General features: G+C 44.4%; 1 protein-coding gene across 6 annotated transcripts in view; it reads left to right on the forward strand.

Moving 5' to 3' along the window:
* DYNC1I1 (dynein cytoplasmic 1 intermediate chain 1) overlaps positions 1 to 20,608 on the forward strand; it is a 235,578-nt gene that overhangs the window by 178,534 nt on the left and 36,436 nt on the right. For all 6 annotated transcript variants that reach the window (XM_063123101.1, XM_063123117.1, XM_063123132.1 and 3 more), the window contains exon 14: positions 1,333 to 1,477. In XM_063123101.1, coding sequence (XP_062979171.1) covers positions 1,333 to 1,477 — 145 coding nt within the window. The remainder of the gene's footprint in view (positions 1 to 1,332; positions 1,478 to 20,608) is intronic.

The following is a 20,608-nucleotide window of genomic DNA, read 5'->3' on the forward strand; positions in this document are numbered from 1 at the left end:
CACCTCCACCTACAGGCTGTGTAGTGGAAAAGCAGGAAAGGAAAAGCTCTGTGTAGAGTTTGGATCTCAATTTTATGATGACACTGAAAATAGATACAGTGATTAACAGCCTCATGCAGAAAAGCTCCCAATCTGGGGATGGAGGTGGAAAGGATAAGAATGGCGGGCAGGGTAAGGTATGTAAGAAAATATTTTTAAGAACCTGTCAGTCACAAGAAGCCCCAGATTGTTAAGGGTTAAGGATTGCATACATCCTCTAAACCCAATTTCTCTCCCCTGGAAAAAATATTTAAGCTGCGAGCGAGGACCATTAGCTCTCAACTTAAAAGAATAATGTGAAGAAAGAAAGTGTTAGTATCCCTGCCATGCCCTGGTCTTTATCCAGAATGGGCAATCCCATGGCTACATGTAGATTTATTGGTTGAAAAGTATTTATATGCTGCCTTTCAGAGCAAAGCCTTCCTAAGGTAGCTTACAAAAAATAATTAAAACCTTAAAGCAATTTTTAAAATACATTTTTTAAATAAAAGTGGACAACTGACAGCATGCATTTTAAAGTGTACGCTTGATGCAGTGTGCATCTACAGAAGTAAAATCTGCCCAAGAATAATGCTTTTTAAAGCACTTTTACTATGCCTGCTTTGTCCTCCCTAAAAAGTGTCAGCTGCTTTTCTTCTTCATAAAAGACCTGTTCTCTTTCTGTTATGCGGGGCACTTGATGTCACACAGAATTTTCTTTCTACTCTTTTTTACTCCTGCGTCTTGAGGGCTAAAGATCTTAAATGGGGGACATGAAGCCCATCCTCAAACAATCTTGCACTGTAATTAGCCACTGCCTCATCCTATTCATAGTAGCATCAGCAGTGCTAATCTGTCCTGCTACAGCTGCAGTGGCTTAATGGTGTGATGCAGAGATTGAGCAGAAGGCAGATTTCCTGAGGGTTTGGACTTTAAACTTCCAGAAGTGCCTAACAACATGTGTGATGGTCGGGAATGCTGGGAGTTGAAGTCCCTGTATTATGGCTTCATCACTCAGATGGGTTGAAAGAGTCATAGGAAAGGTTTGGGGGCCTAGTGCTCTCACTCTTGTGTTCTAACCCCAATGTCATACTCAAACATTATAAGGCACCACAGTATTGGAATAGGCCTAACCATGGATGAAATGGTATAATAAACTGCAACCTTGCTGAGAACTGTTAATATTGATTCAGCGCATTTGGAATGCTGGATCACAGGGTTCGGTATGAAGGGAACAGCAAAGTAGCCCACCAAAATAAAGGACATTTTCCACTGTAGGATCTTTCCTAAATGTCCATTTCTCTCCTTCTGCAGTAAAGCAGGCATTGGTGAAGTCTTTGAAGGCCACCAAGGTCCTGTCACAGGAATCAACTGCCACATGGCAGTGGGTCCGATCGACTTCTCCCATCTGTTTGTCACATCATCATTTGACTGGACTGTCAAGTTGTGGACCACAAAGGTATGAAACGGGAATGGGGAAGTTTGTTTGGGTCTCTGCCCTCTTTCCCCAACACAGGACTACTTGGGCAAAGTGGTACAGGAGGCCATTCTAGCTAACCAAGCTACAGCTTTAAACTAGGGTGAGGAACATTGTCCCTCTGAGGCCCTCCTTCCCTTGAGAGTAACCTGTCAAGGGCTCTGTTCCAGTAGTGTGTGGGGCTGGAGCACGCAGTGGGTGGGCTAGAGCCAAAGGTGGGTGGGGCCAGAATCTCCCCATACTCTCTCCTTTTTTTACACACACCATCCATTTATCTATAAGCATGCAATTCATTCATGCCTCATCCATTCACCCCATGCCCCCCCTCTCTCTTTCACCATACACACACACACACACACTTTTCATCTCATAGTCCCATCCTTGCCCTCCCCCAAATCATGATTGGAGTCCCTAGTAAAACGTGTCCCAAGATTAGAGAGCCAGTGTGGTGCAGTGGCTAAGGTGTTTGACTGGGAGTTGGGAGATTTGGGTTCTAGTCCCCACTCAGCCATGGAAACCCAGTGGGTGACTTTGGGCCAGTCACAGACTCTCAGCCCAACCTACCTCACAGGGTTGTTGTTGTGAGGATAACATGGAGGGGAGGAGGATTATGTATGCTGCCTTGGATTCCTTAGAGGAAAAAAGGTGGGATATAAATGTAATAAATAAATATATAAATAAATAAATCTGCCCTCCCTTTTCCCCCACCCTACTCATAATGTTTCTCATTATTTAGAGAAATAAAACTAAGAGACACTATTCACAGAAGTGTGGAAGAGAGTGAAGAGGATAGAGTAGCTAGAATGTATGTTGCAGAAGAGCGTTGGAAGTCAATTTTCAAATGGGATTTGTGTCAAACAGTCTTGTATATTTTTTTTGACGAATTTAAGCTGCCTTGGGTGTCTCTCTTGAGCCAGAAAAAGCAGGGTATAACTTATCCAACTTAAGTAACTCAAATTAAAAGTAACATCAGAACGGGCCCAGAGGAAGCATTAATCCTCCCACGGAGCTGCAGTCCCTGGGGTTCCTTGAAGAGAAGTCATAATCTTTAGGAATGCAGGGAAGGATCCCAGCTATATATAATTAAAGAAATAACACTTTGCTCAGAAGCGTATAACAGCTATAAGATATTGATGTCTTTTGAAAGTTAGGTGATCTAGCGTGGTGGCTTTTTGACGTTAGGGATTTCAGCCATTGAGCCATGAGATCTTAGCACATCATGAAAGCAGAATTGGGGATGCCGAGAACTCAAGAGATATCCTGGTAGGATGAATCTGTTGAGTCTTGAAACTACTTGGGTATTAGTGCTTTGAACACGTAAATTGTTTTCTAAAGACCACCTGTTCATTAATATATACTAAGGATTATTAACAAATGTTAATGCAAGGTGCTGCTTATCATGTTATCATGCATAGGAAGAATTATACACTACCACATGAAGACAAAAAAACAGGCTTGAATCTCTTAGATTTTTAATCAAAACATCCCTTTATTCTGCCATAAGTAATCTTAACTAGGGCTTCAAAAGGAAAACGTTTGCTTCTGAGGATAGACTGTACAGGATTGAACAGGATTTCAGCTGCATCTTTTACTGCTACTTTTCATCCATTAACTCTGCAACCAATACTGGAAATAACTTTATTAATGGCAAATGCCCCACTATGCATCTGCAAACATGCATGGCCAAAAGAGAATGACTCTATATGACATGGGTGGAGAACCTTAGGCCTGGGACCCCAATCTAGCCCACATGGGGTCCCAACTGGGCCTTACAGGGTTTCTCAGAGAGCCCTGTGTTTGTTCCTTTAGAAAAGAAAACTGAGGGGAGACATGATAGCACTCTTCAAGTACTTGAAAGGTTGTCACACAGAGGAGGGACAGGATCTCTTCTCGATCATCCCAGATTGCAGGACTCAGAATAAGGGGCTAAATTTACACGAAGCCAGATTCTGGTTGGACATCAGGAAAAACTTCCTGACTGTTGGAGCAGTACGACAATGGAACCAATGACCTAGGGAAATCATGGGCTCTCCCACACTAGAGGCATTTCAGAGGCAGCTGGACAGCCATCAGGGATACTTTAACATGGATTCCTGCATTCAGCAGGAGGTTGGACTTGATGGCCTTATAGGCCCCTTCCAACTCAACTGTTCTATGATTCTGATTCCTCTGACCATTGGTTGTTAGGTGGTTTACTGGCCTCTGGTAGTTTCCCACTCACCCCCATATAAGGGGTTGAAATGCATCACCTAAGGCTATGATACTAGCAATAAGAACTTTAAGCTAAAACATGCTGTTATTTTTGACATTTTAACCCCACCTTTTTGCCTTTGTTCAGCTGCGCCCACCCCAAAAGCTTCTCTGAAATGGAAGGTGGCTCAAAGGAGAGCCAAAGGTTGACCATTCACACTGAGTAATGTCCTAATCAGGGGTGAGCAACTTGTGGCCTTCCAGATGTTTTGGTCTACAACTTCCATCAGCCCTCACCGTTGGCTATGCTGGCTGGGGTGTATGGTTATTGTAGGCCAAAACAAATTGTCCACTGCTGTCCTAAATGATTGTACAGGAAGGAAAAACAGGTGAGGACCAAACCCTCCTCTGAAGGTGCTGTTTGCATTGGAGGGAATCCCTTGTTGGTTCCATTGGTTGATTTCCCCCCAAAGCAAACCCTAGCTACAGAGGAAGGATTTTCCTCAGGACTTAATTTTTGTGAACCGCCCAGAGAGCTTCGGCTATTGGGCGGTATAAAAATGTAATAAATAAATAAATAAATAAATAAATAAATAAATAATTATGTTAAATATAAAAACACATTTAATGTTATGTCCAGCTTGGCCCTAAGATGGGACCAGTTCACCCAGAAGCCCTAAAATGTCATATTTTGCCATATTTCAATGAATACTCCTTTCCTGCTCCATCACAATTGCTCAACTTTCCTACCCTTTCTCTCCCCCTTAATGCATGTCATTCTTTAGGATTGACTGTTCCTTGTCCCGCCCCCCTTGTAATTCCTTTGAACACATTGGTGAGTCCCGAGAAGAGGGAGGCATGGACTCTTAAGTGTGGTTTCCCCTCTGTGGTCAGGTATGGTAGGACTGGCAGGAAGTTGTGCCTTTGATCTTTTCCTTCTTCTCTAGCCAATTTCCTCTACCTCCCACTTGCACCATCTTGAGCCTTTTGTAATCCCATGGTGAGAGCATCATGTTGTCATGTCTCATGTGTTCTTCCTCTTGGTCGGTCTTGTGCTTCTCTATATTTCTCCAATCTATCTATTGCGCACAACATCCCTGGAATCATTATAACCAAAGCTGATTGAAGTATGGATGATGGTCATAATGAAATAGCTTTGGCTCCTCTAAGCACCAAGTAGTCAAAGGTTCCACCTATTAGTGAGGCATACCAGGTTTCCCTCTCCCTTTATAACTTCAGCATGCCCACACCCTCCATGCCCCATTGCGGAACCTCTAACCCTTGGGCACGCTACCCCTAGCAAGAAGTTAAAATGTGAAAGGAAAGCTGGTAAATATGGCATCCTCTCACTACTCCTTTGGCTTTAACATACCAATTATGGCAGCTTGAAGTAGTACCACAAAATAATGTGAGTGATATGAGAGGTGCAAATGTAACCATGAGAACTAAGGTTCTTGAAAATGTATCATGATGTACGTGTTTATTTTTATTTTATTTTACTCTTGGTGCATTTGAAATGTGTGGTCCTGCTGAATAAAGTATGTTAAGTTATTGTTAGGATGAAGGGTTTATATCATGATAGTAATTTCATTTGTCGTTTTCTACATTTATACCCTGCCTTTCTGGCAAACCCACCAGGCAAGGTTTGTTTTGTTTTGTTCCTTTGTTTTTCTGTATAGCTTGTACTTATTGTGAGCTGCCTTCAGTGTTCTTTTCATAGAAAAGCATGGCATACATGCATTGTAGGGTGGATAAATAAATAAATCTCCTTTCAGTTACAAGATAAAACTGTAGTGAAAATGACTAAATGTGGATAAATACGTTCACTCCCTTAGTACTAATCACATTAAATTGCGCTGCCTTCAGAACAGGAAGCAACTGATAGTGCAGTGTTCTTCATTGCAACTCCCAAGGGCCACTGGCAGCTCCCAATTACCTCAAGTGTAGCTGTCCGCCTCTCTTTTACTCTATCTCTCTGTTTTTGCAGTAACTACACATTCTCAGCATGGACTTGCTAGTCCACCCCCCCCCACCTGCCCTCGTTGTTTGCTTTAGCAGTTGACTGGCTGCTGTGATCTGGGCTACCAGAGGAGGCTTTGGGGGTGGGGGATCAGGAGACCTGGCAGTCATCAGCTCTAAGGCGGTATGAGGGGGAAGAGGAGAATGCAGGAGCCATCTGTCAATCTGCTCTTTGCCTCTTGATTGGCTAGCCGCAGTGGTGCACTGCGCAGGTGCTAGAGGTAGAGGGGGAATTGAATGCCCAAGCAAGAGCAAGAGAGCGAGCAATGTGAACCTGTGCTATAAGATGTGGCAGCACTGAGTAGAACAGGGCACTCTCTCAGTGGCAAGAAAAAGATCCATGCCAGCCCAAGGGCCAAAGGAGCCTGTTGGAATTTGCTTGCCTGATGACCGACTGCAGAGGCCTTGCTTGGGCAACATGGGATGGGATGGGGAGTCCGGTACCCAGAATTGTCATTTGACCAGGGGGTGGAGAGGTACCCAATGGCCTGGGAAAGGCCACCCAAGTGGTCTGGTGGCAGTGCCTGGAACTAAAATAACTCCTGCTTGGAAAATAGTGGAGATCCCTATTATAGTCTCTCATTTGCTAACGGGTCATTCATGGGCTTCATGCAGAATGTTCAGATTCTTCACAGCTTCCAGCATTTGGCTGAATCTGATCCAAGACCAGGGTGTGTGTGGGAAGGGAGAAAGTGATTGTGGAAAACAACCCTGCATATCAGTTGCTAATCAATCACCCAAGACTAAACTAAACTGTATCAGGCACACGAAATAAAGAAACAAGTGGCATAAAGAATTCTCTTCTGCCTTGGCTTGAAAAGCCACATGGCCAGACCTCAGTGAGAGGTTGAGTGAGAGGTTGTGAGCGTGGGTGGCACAATCTGGTTTATACGTTATATACAATTTAGAAAACAAACATGTCCCCCGCCCCAGCTCTGCAGAGCAGAAGTAGGGAGTGAGAAAGACTTTCTTGCAGATCTCAAATGAATCCACCCTGAAAATGCCTTTATTAAATAAATAAACTATTTTCCAAGTCCCCTTGCAGATTTGATCCAAGTAGCAAATAAGGCCATTTCCAGCCTTCTCTAATCAAGTGCTGTTTAATTGCTTGAAGTTCTTTCAGTTCAGGCTTGTGGTCCCCCCTTTCCAACACATACCAGTCCTAAGATTGACAGGAGCCAAGCATGGATGTGTAGCCTGTTTGACTGATTTGCTGCAGGGATGTCTTATAGAAAAGGGTACTGGCATTTTCTCTGGGATCTAGGGAACTGCCTTATAATGAATGACCTGTTTGCACTTCATGACTGTCAGGGACGAGCAAGGCCCTGTCTTGACGAGGAGTTTGCCCCACAGTGGATTCAGAGTGGCGGCAGGTCATCTACCGTATTTCTTTGATTCTAAGACACACTTTTTTCCCCATATAAACATCTCTAAAAACGGGGTGCGTCTTAGAATTGCAGGTGCGTTTATTATTTCTTAGAATCAAAGCTTTTTTTCTGTTGGTGGTACTGAAATTAGTGTGTTTCTTACAATCGATGGCGTCTTAGAATCGAAGAAATACGGTATATGACACAGCCACCATTGCGAAACCATCCAGGGGCAAACCCCCAAAACTCCGCTTTAAAAAAGTCAGGCACTTACCCCGACTTTTTTAAAAAATGGAGGTGTGCCACAGCCGATGGCGCCCTGTTTAGGCTGTCATTATGTACCAACTGGCCCACTGAGTCAGACTATTGGCCCATTTGCTGACTGGCAGTTTCAGACAAGAGTCTTTCCCAGCTCTACAAGGAGATGCTAGGGATTGAACCTGGGACTTTTGGCATGCAAAGCAGGTGCCCAACCCCCAAGCTATGTTAAACATGTGCTGTACCACTGACCTATACTCCCTATGGACATTACAAGAGGCCCCAGATGCACGACACAGAGCCCACCTGGAGCATAAGGAGCTATTAAATGTACATGCAGTTTATAAATATCCACTCACCCATTCATCTATGGTGAGAAGGATTAATTTCCAGGTGACCAGGTAGAGGAACAAAGGCCAGTTCTCCCCTGCCCCACTTTTAAGGCTACAAATGACCAACATAGTATAGTGAAAATGTTTGAAGACTATTAATTTTGGGGGAGGGGACTAAATTTGCAAGACTGTCATAATTTGCTTAATCTTCCACTCACCATTGTGCTGGTTCATCATGCATGAAGCCAAATGTCTTCCTTAAACTAATCCCAGAAAAAATAATCATTTTCTCTTCTGAAAATATATTACCAAAGTCCAATATATAGATAGATATAAATTAAAAGTGTATGAATCATAACAATAAACAACATTGTTGTAGATTCTTCAATAAATAGGACGCTGGCTTACATGAGAATCTTTCGTGTCTGTTGTACAAGTTCAGCTTTTTGAGTTTTGTCCAAAAGCAAAGCAATGAATGAATTTTCTTCAGAGCTCAATTTTGTTGTCAAAAAGCCAAACTGACTCAGAGGAATGGGTGGAGCTGCTTGTTCAGACAGGATTTTTACTTTTTGCCCTTTACCTCTGGAGCCAGAGGTCTGGCTCGCATCCAGCTGTATGAGGAGAAGATTATGGTCTTTCTCTAGGTAATTTGAAGGAGCAAAACCAAAGTGAAGTCAGGTGATCAGAAGCCGGGACTGACTTTTTCCACAATGTTTCTCTTGATTTTGCTTATCTATCCACAGTAACCACAGCATAAAAAGAAAAAAAAATGGTTTCATGAGCGGTTTGTTGTATGTGCAACACTGGAAATCTCTTCACATAGAATGAACTATTTGGACAGCGGCAAGCAGCATATTGTAGGAGGGGGGTATAATGGTTGCAAACAGGCACAACTGAATGCTTGAAAGGTGGAAGATAGTTGCTGTTTTGCAAACACGTTCACATCTTCCCAGTGACAACTTTGGTAGCAAAAATGAAAAACCCCTGAAAATTCAGCACAGCACTAGTATGTAACGGTGAAAAATAAGTAGGCTTGCTCAATTCTGTTAGGCCTTGGAGAGGACAAGCTTGCTGCTGATATGCATTTGTGGAAATGCTGCTTTAGACAAAGCAAGCTGGGAATCAAGCAGAAGATTTAGCCTTCAGCTGTAATTGTGAAACCACTTATTCTTAGAGAAGTCCCTTTGATGTTAATGGGCTCTCCTGCAGACGGTGGCTGGAGGGTTGCAGACAGATTCTGGATGCTTGTAGCAGCTCATCTGCCTGCAGTGTTGGCATAATGTCTCTCCAATCGCTGTGTAACCCCGTTGTCTGCGATGTTGTTCTGACACATCATGGAACACGCTCAGTTGTAAGCACTTATTTGCTGGTGCTGCAAGTCTTCTGCATATTTCATTATTTGCTTATTTTACTCAACTTGTATCCCGCCCCTCTCCATTTTGAAGAATCTGGATCAGGTTATATCAAGAATAGATAAAACATTTAAAAAATGGTGCAAGCAACTGTAAAGATCAGCAGTATTCTGTAATATAAATCACAAAAGCACAACACAGTGAAGGAGGAGGCGGAGGGTCAGTCAGCTCCTTAAGCCTTTCAAAATCAGGTCATTTTGACCATTAGAGAGTGAATTCCAGAATCATGGCACCACCACAAAAAAGGCCTGGCTCTGTGCCTCCATCAGTGTAGCTTGTGACACAGAAGATCTAACAGGGTAGTGTGGTCTATGTGGAATTTCCCCCCAGGCACCCAAGATTATGCTTTTTGAGGTTGATCAAGGATAAGCAACAATAAATAATAATGAGGCTAAGGGGTGTTCTAGTCTAGGTCATTCCCGACTCTCCGAAACTGGCATGTGAGGGCTTCCATTAACTTTCATCTAGCCATCAGCACTCTGGCCTCTAACCACTCTCAGCTGCATGGAGGGATGTGCATACAAGCAAAACTTCAAGTTCATCAAGGTTTCCAAATCCCATATTGAATCTCTGGTACAAAATCAGGAAGGGGGATAACTTTTCCTCCTGGTGGACTCCTTCTTTGTGTTGGTTTCTCAGGAAAAGGATTTCTGATAAGATGCCACCAGTTAGGATGAACCTCCTGACTCACCCTAGGCTGTCCAGCTATTTGGGGAGATTCTGAGCCCTATTGCCAAGGACTCCTCCCATTAGCCAGCTTTAGTAAAAAAAAAAAAGAAAAAAGAAAAACGAACGGTACTTTGCACTTTCCATCTCATAGCCCCAAAACAGAGAACTTACTAAAACCTTTCTTTAAAATCTGAAAACATAAGCGGTAGCTTTGTAGCCATGTAGTCTTTCATGTGGGTAAGAGAACAGTGAGAAACCCCTTTTAAAACAACACAGCTAAATAACCAAATATAAAAAGGATTTTGTTTTAAGAAAAAAAGAGAAACAAAGGAGGGGGGAACAGGGAAGGCAACATTCACACAGATACACACAATTCCAAATAAAGATCAAGGAGTTAATCTAACTTGTCTAGAGACATTACCTACATGAATAGAGTGTTGGGTCCCAGAGCATGTGCCGAGTTTATTTCAGAGAGGATGGTCTGAGAGAGAAAGAGAGCATCTGGCTTCCAGTTAGATAGTATATAGGAATGCTCTAGAAGGGCTGGGGTATTTTTTTTATTCTTATTTGGATCTCCACTCTGTAAAAGCCAGCCCCTTTGCAGAGACTGATGGTTGCTCAGTCCAATACTGTGGTAAACTCCATTTCTGAGGTCAGTGGTATAGCCAGCAAATTAGAGAACTACCTAGCGCAGAGCTTTCCCAACTGTGTGTCGCGACACGTTAGTGTGTCAGCTGCAGTGTGTAGGTGTGTTGCGCGAACGTATTGCAATTTATGTATGTGTCTGTATCTCTTATAAGGGATTAGTTTAACCTCTGGTTTGCTAGTAAAACTAAATTACTGTGTTGTGAAATGATGCATGTCTAAAAAGTGTGTCACCAACATGAAAAGTTTGGAAAGCTCTGACCTAGCGGCTGGACCAACCTTCTTAATGATGGTAACCTACAACGCAGAAGCCCAAGGTGGTTGGAACCAGTCACCCTATTCAAGAAAAGGGATTAAAGTTTTGTTCAGGTTTTGGGGAACAAAAAAGTGAGATAAGGCTAGAGAAAACTATTCAGGTTGCCCAGTAGGGTGCCACCTGACCTGATTCTCTAGGGGTCACTGTGGATCTATATCAGAAGTCAGAGTTTGCCACAAGCTCATTCTGTCTCATAGCTGTATCAGATTGCAATATTTTTTTTTCTTTTCACATGGAAATTTGCTCATATTTTCATATGAGCATAACAGTTGTGCACATCTTTAAAATGTATGCATTCATCTCCCATTGATTAAAGCGTGCTTGTGTGCATTTGTCAACAGTACATATTCTTTTCATGCCTATTTTTCAAATGTACACAAGCTGTTGAACACTTCTTTTTTGGTGGGGGAGGGGCAGTTTTCCACGAAAATCATGTCGCAGGCTCGGAAATGTGCAGACTTCAGCCACAGATTGCGTTTGGGACAATGTGTGTTTCAGGAGGTACAAACTGGGGAAATCCTGATAAAAAATTAACTGAAATGAATATTTCATACATCCCTAGTTGCAACCATTAAGGCATGCATCAGCTTTGTCGGTAGTTCCTAGTCCCAAATCCATTCCTGCAGTAACACTCTCTCACCAGACCTTGAGAATAAACCTTTGTCCCTACTGTCAACAAATGTTAAGCATTTTGTTATATCAGAGTGAGATATTATAATCAAGACCTTACATATGTAGTGGTGTTTTGGATAAGAAGTAGTCTTGAGTCTACATGACTGATGAGCCACAAAATCTCCACAGGTTTCCCTGTTTTAACTGCTCAAAAATGTAAGCCTATTTGATTGAGGGCACCAGTTATACTCTGTTAAGGCATCAGACATATTGCTCCAAAGCATGGTACTTACCAAATGGTAATTAAAAAGGGACTGCTAAGAAACAATAGTGATTCCTTAACCCTATTTCCAATGTGAGGTTGGTGCCCTTTTGATGAAATTGATGCCTTTCATCCTATTAAACAAAGAAACATCAGGACAGTTCATGATACACGTATTTTTTAAAAAATACAAGTGCATGAACTATACACGGTATTGTGGCCTAGAGCTGATGCTGTTCTGGACAATGTCCAGGTACTCCCACTTTTAATTCAGTCTTATTTACCGGTGTTTATTGCACATGTTGTTATGTTGAATAGGTCAACTTGGGGTTAAGAGAGTAGAGGGCAAATTAATGGAAGATGGGGATAGCTAACTAAGGGCCTGTCTACACAGAGTCTTCGGGGCGCCTGGAGTACGTCTGCAGTGCGCCCCGAAATCGATGATGTAGACAGTACCTTAAGCATTCCAAGAAGAGGAGGAGGAGGAGGAGGAGGCCCCGCATCGCCCCTCGTGGGGACGGGGTGAAGAGTTGCAGGGCCGGCGGCTTCGCCGGGGAATCAGCTGCGTCCTTGGCGCCGCCCACCTGCCCGCCGGCCTCCTGTTGCCGGCGAAAGAGCTGCCCGGGTCATAGAGCTCGGCGGAAGAAGCCGGCGGCGGCTTCTTCTGCCGAGCTCTCCGACCCGGGTGGGCCCAGGTGACTCTTTCGCCGGCAACAGGAGGCCGGCGGGCAGGTGGGTGGCACCAAGTTCGCAGCCAATTCCCTGCGAAGCCGCCGGGCCCGGCAACTCTTCACCCCGTCCCCACGAGGGGCGATGCGGGGCCTCCTCCTCCTCCTCCTCCTCCTCTTCTTGGAACGCTTAAGGTACTGTCTACATCATCGATTTCGGGGCGCACTGCAGACGTACTCCAGGCGCCCCAAAGACTCTGTGTAGACAGGCCCTAAGGCTCTGATCCAACAAAACAGGCACGAAATATCCAAGCTGAATTTGATAGCCCTTTAAAATGAGTTGAAATTGCACCAATCAGATGGGTCTCCCTTGTGAAATTTGATTGGCATGGTTTTGGCCTTTTAAAAAATGATTACGCTGTGAAACCCTAGCTATTGGATCAAGTTGTAAAGGAGTAGTAGCTTGTGAGATAGTGCACTGGAAATTAATTTGCTGTGGCTGAGTGGCGACCTAGAGGGATCCAGTGCCCTTACTTGTTGGTGTCACAAGGCAGTGGGGGGGGATGTGTGGTCATGGCCAGGTCAGCATATGGGTACTAACTGGTCAACAGTGCCCAGAGAAGGCCCCAAACATCATGGCCTGATCTTGTGCTGGTGTAGTGGTAAATTTTGAAGCACAGGCACTCATCATGATAGTCCCCATAGCCACACCCCCAAGCAGGATCCCAAAGTTGCCAGCCACTGTGTTGATCCATATCAACAAACCAGTTCTAGCAGTTTTCATCTCCACCAGGAGCAGACCTTTTGTAAAACTAAGGGGATTTAATTGGGGATGTACAGATTTTGTTTAATCCATTCTGTCTGTGTTTCACAGATTCTCAGGTGTCTTTATTCCACTGTCTGCTTGTTGACGGTATTGGATCCCCCCTGCTTCAGAAAAGTACGCAAAAAATTTCCTGCAGTTTACTTAACTTTCACTGCATATTTTTCTTAGTTTAGTGTACAATCAGTGAGCAGAGCACACACAAAAAGAGAGCGCTACACAGCAGAAGCTGAAAAGAGATGTATAAAACAGTGTGTGTGCGTTTGTTTTAAAATGACATTTATATTAGCGCATTTCCCAGTTCCTTTCATATTTTTATATGATTAAATTTGCGTACTATTCTGGAAAGTTTTAAAAAATGGTCCGCAAGTCCTCTGAATCTACACGATTCAAAAGATGCTACAGAATCCATGGGTCAAATTCATAGAAATCCGAAGTCATTTGAATCTGTTTGGAATTTCTCAGACATCCCTCATTCAGGACCAAGCCACTCCAAAATATTTTGCATTACAAGAAGAAATACTATATTGTTGTTGGGGAAATGCATTTCCCCCCAGCTACTGTGAGGATTGCTCAGAGGAAACAGGGAATTCTGACAAAGGTGAAAGAAGAAAGTGCAAAAGCTGGGTTGCAGTTAAACCTCAAAAAAACCAAGATTATGGCAACCAGCTTGATTGATAACTGGCAAATAGAGGGAGAAAACGTGGAGGCAGTGACAGACTTTGTATTTCTGGGCACAAAGATTACTGCAGACGCTGACTGCAGACAGGAAATCAGAAGACGTTTACTTCTTGGGAGGAGAGCAATGACAAATCTTGATAAAATAGTTAAGAGCAGAGACACCACACTGACAACAAAGATCCGCATAGTTAAAGCAATGGTATTCCCCATAGTAACCTATGGCTGCGAGAGCTGGACCATAAGGAAAGCTGAGCGAAGGAAGATAGATGCTTTTGAACTGTGGTGTTGAAGGAAAATTCTGAGAGTGCCTTGGACTGCAAGAAGATCCAACCAGTCCATACTCCAGGAAATAAAGCCAGACTGCTCACTTGAGGGAATGGTATTAAAGGCAAAACTGAAGTACTTTGGCCACATAATGAGAAGACAGGAGACCCTGGAGAAGAGGCTGATGCTAGGGAAAGTGGAAGGCAAAAGGAAGAGGGGCCGACCAAGGGCAAGATGGATGGATGATATTCTGGAGGTGACAGACTTGACCTTGGGGGAGCTGGGGGTGGCAACGGTCGACAGAAAGCTCTGGCGTGGGCTGGTCCATGAAGTCATGAAGAGTCGGAAGCAACTAAACAAATAAACAACAAAAAAGGGCAGACCCTCAGTTGCAACTTTTATTTATTTATTTATTACATTTCTATACCGCCCAATAGCCGGAGCTCTCTGGGCGGTTCACAAAAATTAAAAACATTCGAAGTATGCTTGCCATCTGAAACACACACACCCCCACCCCCACCCCCACCCTGGTTGTGCTTTTATATAGTGTTTTTCTATTGTTTGTTTTATATTTTGATTTGTGTCTGGTGATTTTAACTTTTGTGAACCGTCCAGAAAGCTTCGGCTATTGGGCGGTATAGATGCAATAAATAAATAAGGCACACAGATCTGCCGTGGAAGTCACAGGACAGCTGGAAGTTCTTCTTCGTGGTCTCTGTGCATCACACATATGGGCTCTGCGCCTGCGCGGAGCTACTGTCGGGAAAACTTCTAAAGCTGAGCTTTTTGGCGGGAACCCTCCCCCACTCCGTAGTGCGCATGTCTAGGAGGATTCCCGCCCAGCTCTTCAGTTCTCCTTAGACTGCCTAACGGCTACTTCGTCGGGTTCTTCTCTGTGGAAACAAACAATCATTATAGCTGAGTTTACTTACCTTTTACCTCATAATTTTCTTCTATTCCTCTTCTCTTCAATTCTTCATCTATATATCTACCTAACACACACACACACATTTTTGTCGTTTATAAACCCTCTATTCTGCAATCTTCAATTTTTTCTTCTATTTCTACAAGACGATCAGCGGCTGCTGATCGCGAAAATCCACTACTTGTATGGCCCTAAGGGCACCATTCCGAAAATGTACAAGATGTGGTGCTAAGTTGCCACCATCAGACGGACACACCCGCTGTTTAATGTGCCTTGGAGAAGGCCATAAAGTGGATTCCTGCCATAACTGCCAAGCGTTTTCATGCCAAACCAGGAAAAACAGAGCCGGCCGCTTAAAGTCAGAACTGTGGACAAAAGCTCTTCAAGTAGTCCAAGACCCAAAAACAAAAAATGGCAGCGACAACGCCCAACAGGGAGCAAACAAACGATCAGTTGGTCAGACCTCATACCCCGCCGATTATACCATCAGTGGCGAGGGAGGCGCCTCCTAAATCTGGGAGAGCAACGACAAAATTACTAGCAAGGAAGCTAGCAAAATCAGCGAGAACAACAGGAACATCTGATGCCCAAAAGAAAAAGAAGAAAAAGACAAGCCACCACTGGCAGGCGGCCCAACAAGATTTACGGTCGGTATCGACCACTTTAATTCCCTCGACATCGATGGTCGACATCAGACACTCCCCCTCGACATCGAGGGCGGACATGACAGCAAGAACCGATATGAGACAGTCTCCCTCCACATCGAGAATGTCGACGGGAACTCGCCCTTCGACATCGAGAGCGGACGCAAGACACCCGTCAACATCGAGGATTCAAGAGGCACAGTCCCCCTCAACATCGAGGACGGGCAACATACCCCCTCTACCGACATCGAGACCAGACATCGCACCTTCTCCTCCGATACCGAGAAACGATACCGTACCATCAGTATCCATTTCGGAGGGTGAAATAAGGGATTCCCCCCAAATACAAATCCCTTTACAAACTAGCCATCACGCAACCACTATACCGAGAGAGCAACAAGAGAGACGATATCGAGAGGATTCTCCAGAGTCGAGACAGTCCATAATGACAAGGGATAGATATGACCCTCCATATCGTCCCAGACACCGATCACGCTCCCCCTATTCGGACCGGGATGGTCGTTCAGATGCTTCATCCCAGTATTACTGTGACGAACCCCGTCGGTATCGACGCCAAGACGATTGACACCGTTACACCTTATCTCCACGGCGACCATTTGAACAATCTTTTACGCGCCCACAGCAACCTGCATCGGTACCGTATGTGGTACCGAGACACAATACCGAATCTGCTCATTGCACAAGCAATCTCCCAGCGATAACAGTAGTTCATGGAGAGGAGCAAGACCAAGAACAACATTTAACAATGCAAGTAGCTTCTCCGCGATCACTAACGGATGACTACCAATCTGACTCAGAATCTTATTCCTCAGTGGCCCCCTCCACTACTTCTCCAGACGGAATAGTAGCGCCGCACGAACCACTCTCACCATCCGAAGACATCGCACATTTTTCGGATCAGATCCAACAATTCCTAGGACTGCAAACATCACAACCGGTGCAAGCATTAGACAACCCAGTATTCGACGTCATAAACATACAATCAGCTTTACCTATAGTTATTCCCTTTGCACCGACACTTTTACAGACAATTCAATAATCCTGGAAACAACCTGCATCGATGCCTCCAGCTTCAAAAAAATTGGAGAATATGTATAAAGTCCTAGAGAAGGATGCCGAATTCCTTTTCTCTCATCCGCAACCAAATTCTGTCATTGTTGAATCAGCGCAAGGCCGATCTCAACGCATCCATTCAGCACCAGTGGACAGAGAAGGCAGACGCCTGGATCTCATGGGAAGGAGGTTCTATTCATCAGCCTCACTAAGCCTAAAAGTATCGAATTACCAAGCCACCATGGCGAGGTATCAGGTGTTCCTTCTTGATAAGATTTCTTCACTTTGCAATAATCTAAGTGATGACCAGAGAGAACTTGCCCGGGTCTTCACAGATGAGGCTACAAGACTTGCTAAACAGCAAATAAACACTGCAAAGCACCAAACTGATTGTGGCTCAAAAGTAATGGTTGGCGCTGTTCCATTCCGTCGCCATGCATGGCTCAGATCGACGGCGTTATCACAGGAAGCAAAGACTCGCATCAAGGACCTCCCATTCGATGGCGAGGGATTATTCAATGCCAAAACAGATGAGTCCATGGACTCAGTACAGAAAGCAAGAACAACAGCTAGAAAAATGGGACTAATGTTCCCTACCCAACAATTCAAGCAACGACGGTGGTACAGACAACCACAAGCTCAGTATCAGAGATACCAAAACGAACGACCTAGATTCCAGCAAGGACGTTTCCAACACCAACCAATACAACAACAAAAATCAAACAGAGGCCAATTCTCCTCTTCACGCAACCGATTCCAAAAACGTAAGACCGACTTTACCAACAAACAGCGACTTTGACTGGACACTCAAAATCACCAAACAAATTACCCCATTTGGCCACCACTTACCCAAATTCCTACCGACATGGACATGTATCACATCAGACAAATGGGTCCTTTCCATAATTGCACAGGGATATCGGATAGAATTCGACACACTACCACCATCCGGTATCCTTCGTACTACAACCCCCTCAACACCACTAAAGCAAGAGGTTCTATCCCTCTTAGCAAAGGGAGCCATCATCAAAATCCCAAATACATCAGGGATTTTACTCCCGCTATTTCACCGTACCAAAAAAGGATGGCGGCCTATGTCCTATTTTAGACTTAAGAGACTTAAACACTTACATAACCCCAAAAAAGTTCCGGATGGTCTCCCTAGCCAATATACTACCACTGCTCTAAAAATACGCCTGGTTCGCATCAATAGACCTGAAAGATGCATACTTTCATATCGACATACATGCCCAGAGTCAACAGTACTTAAGATTCCTCATAGGACAACAAGCATTCCAATTCACAGTGCTACCATTTGGCCTGTCCACAGCACCACGCGTGTTCACAAAGTGCATGGCTGTAGTATGTGCTTACCTAAGACAACAAAGAATCCAGGTCTATCCTTACATAGACGACTGGCTGATAGTCGCACAGTCCCGCTAGTTGTTAGTTCACAACCTAAATACCATACAACTGTTGCTTCAAGACTTAGGTCTTTACATAAACAAAGAAAAATCCTGCATAACTCCAACAAGGTCCATAAAATTCATAGGAGCAATCCTCAACGCAGATTTATGCAGAGCATTCCTTCCCTTAGACAGGGCAACAACCATCATCAACCTAGCAAGGACAATAAGAAGACGAAACAAACAAAAGGCCATCACCATCCAAAGAATGTTAGGATTAATGGCATCCACCACTATGGTGATAAGACTTGCATGTCTGAAAATGCGAAGAATGCAACTCTGGTTCACGAGAGTATTCAATCCAAAGCAAAACGCAAGGCAATTCACACTTCACGTACCACCAGAAGTGGCAAGATCACTACTATGGTGGATGTCACGCCGCAATCTATTAACAGGAGTCCCCTTCCATCCTTCAGAACCGTCGGGCGTCATAACAACTGATGCCTCAACGGTGGGATGGGGAGCTCACTACAAGAACCTCACAGTACAAGGACGCTGGACTGGCAAGGACAGACGCAGACACATCAATATGCTAGAACTACTGGCAGTTCAAAAAGCACTGAAGGCGTTCCAAACACAACTATACCACCAGCATATCCAAATAACATCAGTCAATACAACCGTAGTTTTTCACTTGAACAAGCAAGGTGGAACCAGATCAAGACCACTAGTCCTACTCACCATCCAAATATTAGAATGGTGCAATGCTCGTCGTATCACCATTACCGCAATTCACATTGCTGGAGAGCACAACCAACTTGCAGACCAACTCAGCAGAACCATGACATCTGCCCACGAATGGCAAATTCACCCAGACGTCATTCAGAACGTGTTCAACAGATGGGGTACCCCATCCTTCGACCTCTTTGCCACAACCGGCAACAGCGTCTGCAACCAATTCTACACCAAAGCAGGAATAGGACACCAATCGATGGGAGACGCTTTTCTCCGCAAATGGAGCACAGACTTCTTTTACCTGTACCCATCAGTTCCTCTACTAACAAGAATACTGGCAAAGATAGTAACAGACAACACCAATTGCATCGTCTTAGCCCCATGGTGGCCCAGGCAACCATGGTTTGCCACTCTCCTAGACAGATCTCAGGGGAGATTCTACCGGCTACCAACGAGAATAGATCTACTTTACCAGAGCCAGGGTCGTGTTCACCATCCAGATCTGGACTCTCTGCATCTGACAGCCTGGAGGCTGATGCCAATATGAACCAAGGTTTTTACACACCTGAACTACAGGCCATACTGGACGCGGCCTTAAAACCGTCAACAAGACTTTCTTACAAGAGAAAATGGGAAGCCTTTTCAAGGTTTGCCATAACAAAAGACTCGGACCCACGAAAATGCAGTATAAATATAGTTTTATTGTTTTTGTTACAATTGGTTCAAAGAAACCTAAAATATTCATCCATAAGAGTTTACCTGGCTGCAATTTCTGCATACCATGATAAGTTGAACGGATGTTCCGTATTTGTACAGCCAGTGGTCCAAAAGTTTTTAAAGGGCCTTCATAACTTGCATCCCCCTGTTAAATCCCCTGTTCCTTCATGGAGTCTATCCGTTGTACTCCATGCCCTGTTAACCAAACCGTTCGAATTGTTGGCCACAGTGGATTTGAGGTTGATAACACTTAAGCTTGTTTTCCGCATTGCAATCACCACTGCTAGAAGAGTAGGTGAATTGGCAGCACTCAGAGTTGACGAACCATACCTAACATTCCATCGAGATAAGGTTGTGTTGCGTCCAGATAGTCAATTCCTCCCAAAGGTCATATCATCGTTTCATGTAAACCAGGACATCATTCTTCCAGCTTTCTTCCAAGCTCCTACATCAGACATTGAGAGATCGCTTCACATGCTCGATGTTAGACGAGCATTGGCATTTTACAAATCTTGCACAGACACTATCCGTAAATCACAACGACCCTTCATCTGCCATAGTGGCCCTCGGAGAGGTCTACCTGCATCAAAACAGAGAATTTCATCATGGATAGTTCAGACCATATCTCTGGCTTATGAACTAGCAGGTATGACACCCCCAACTTGTGTCAAAGCCCATTCCACCAGGGCAGTTGCAACGTCTACTGCATTCAATAGAGGCGTTTCTGTCACAGAGCTGTGTAGAGCTGCCACATGGTCAAAATCTACGACCTTCATTCGGCATTACAGACTCAATATGAGAGCAAGAGCCGACTGTACGTTTGGGAGAGCGGTCCCGTCATCAATCCTGCACTGACACCTACCCACTGATTAGTAAGTCAGCTTGCTAATCGGCCATATGTGTGATGCACAGAGACCATGAAGAAGAAATGCAAGTTGCTTACCTGTAACTGTAGTTCTTCGAGTGGTCATCTGTGCAGTCACACAACCCACCCACCGTCCCCGCTTCGGTGTGGTGCTACAATATCTAAGCAAATGCTCCTTGATACCGAGGCTAAGGTCTCAGGAGAACTGAGGAGCTGGGCAGGAACCCTC

The sequence above is a fragment of the Elgaria multicarinata genome, chromosome 1 (genome assembly GCF_023053635.1).
Source record: "Elgaria multicarinata webbii isolate HBS135686 ecotype San Diego chromosome 1, rElgMul1.1.pri, whole genome shotgun sequence".
NCBI lineage: Eukaryota > Metazoa > Chordata > Lepidosauria > Squamata > Anguidae > Elgaria > Elgaria multicarinata.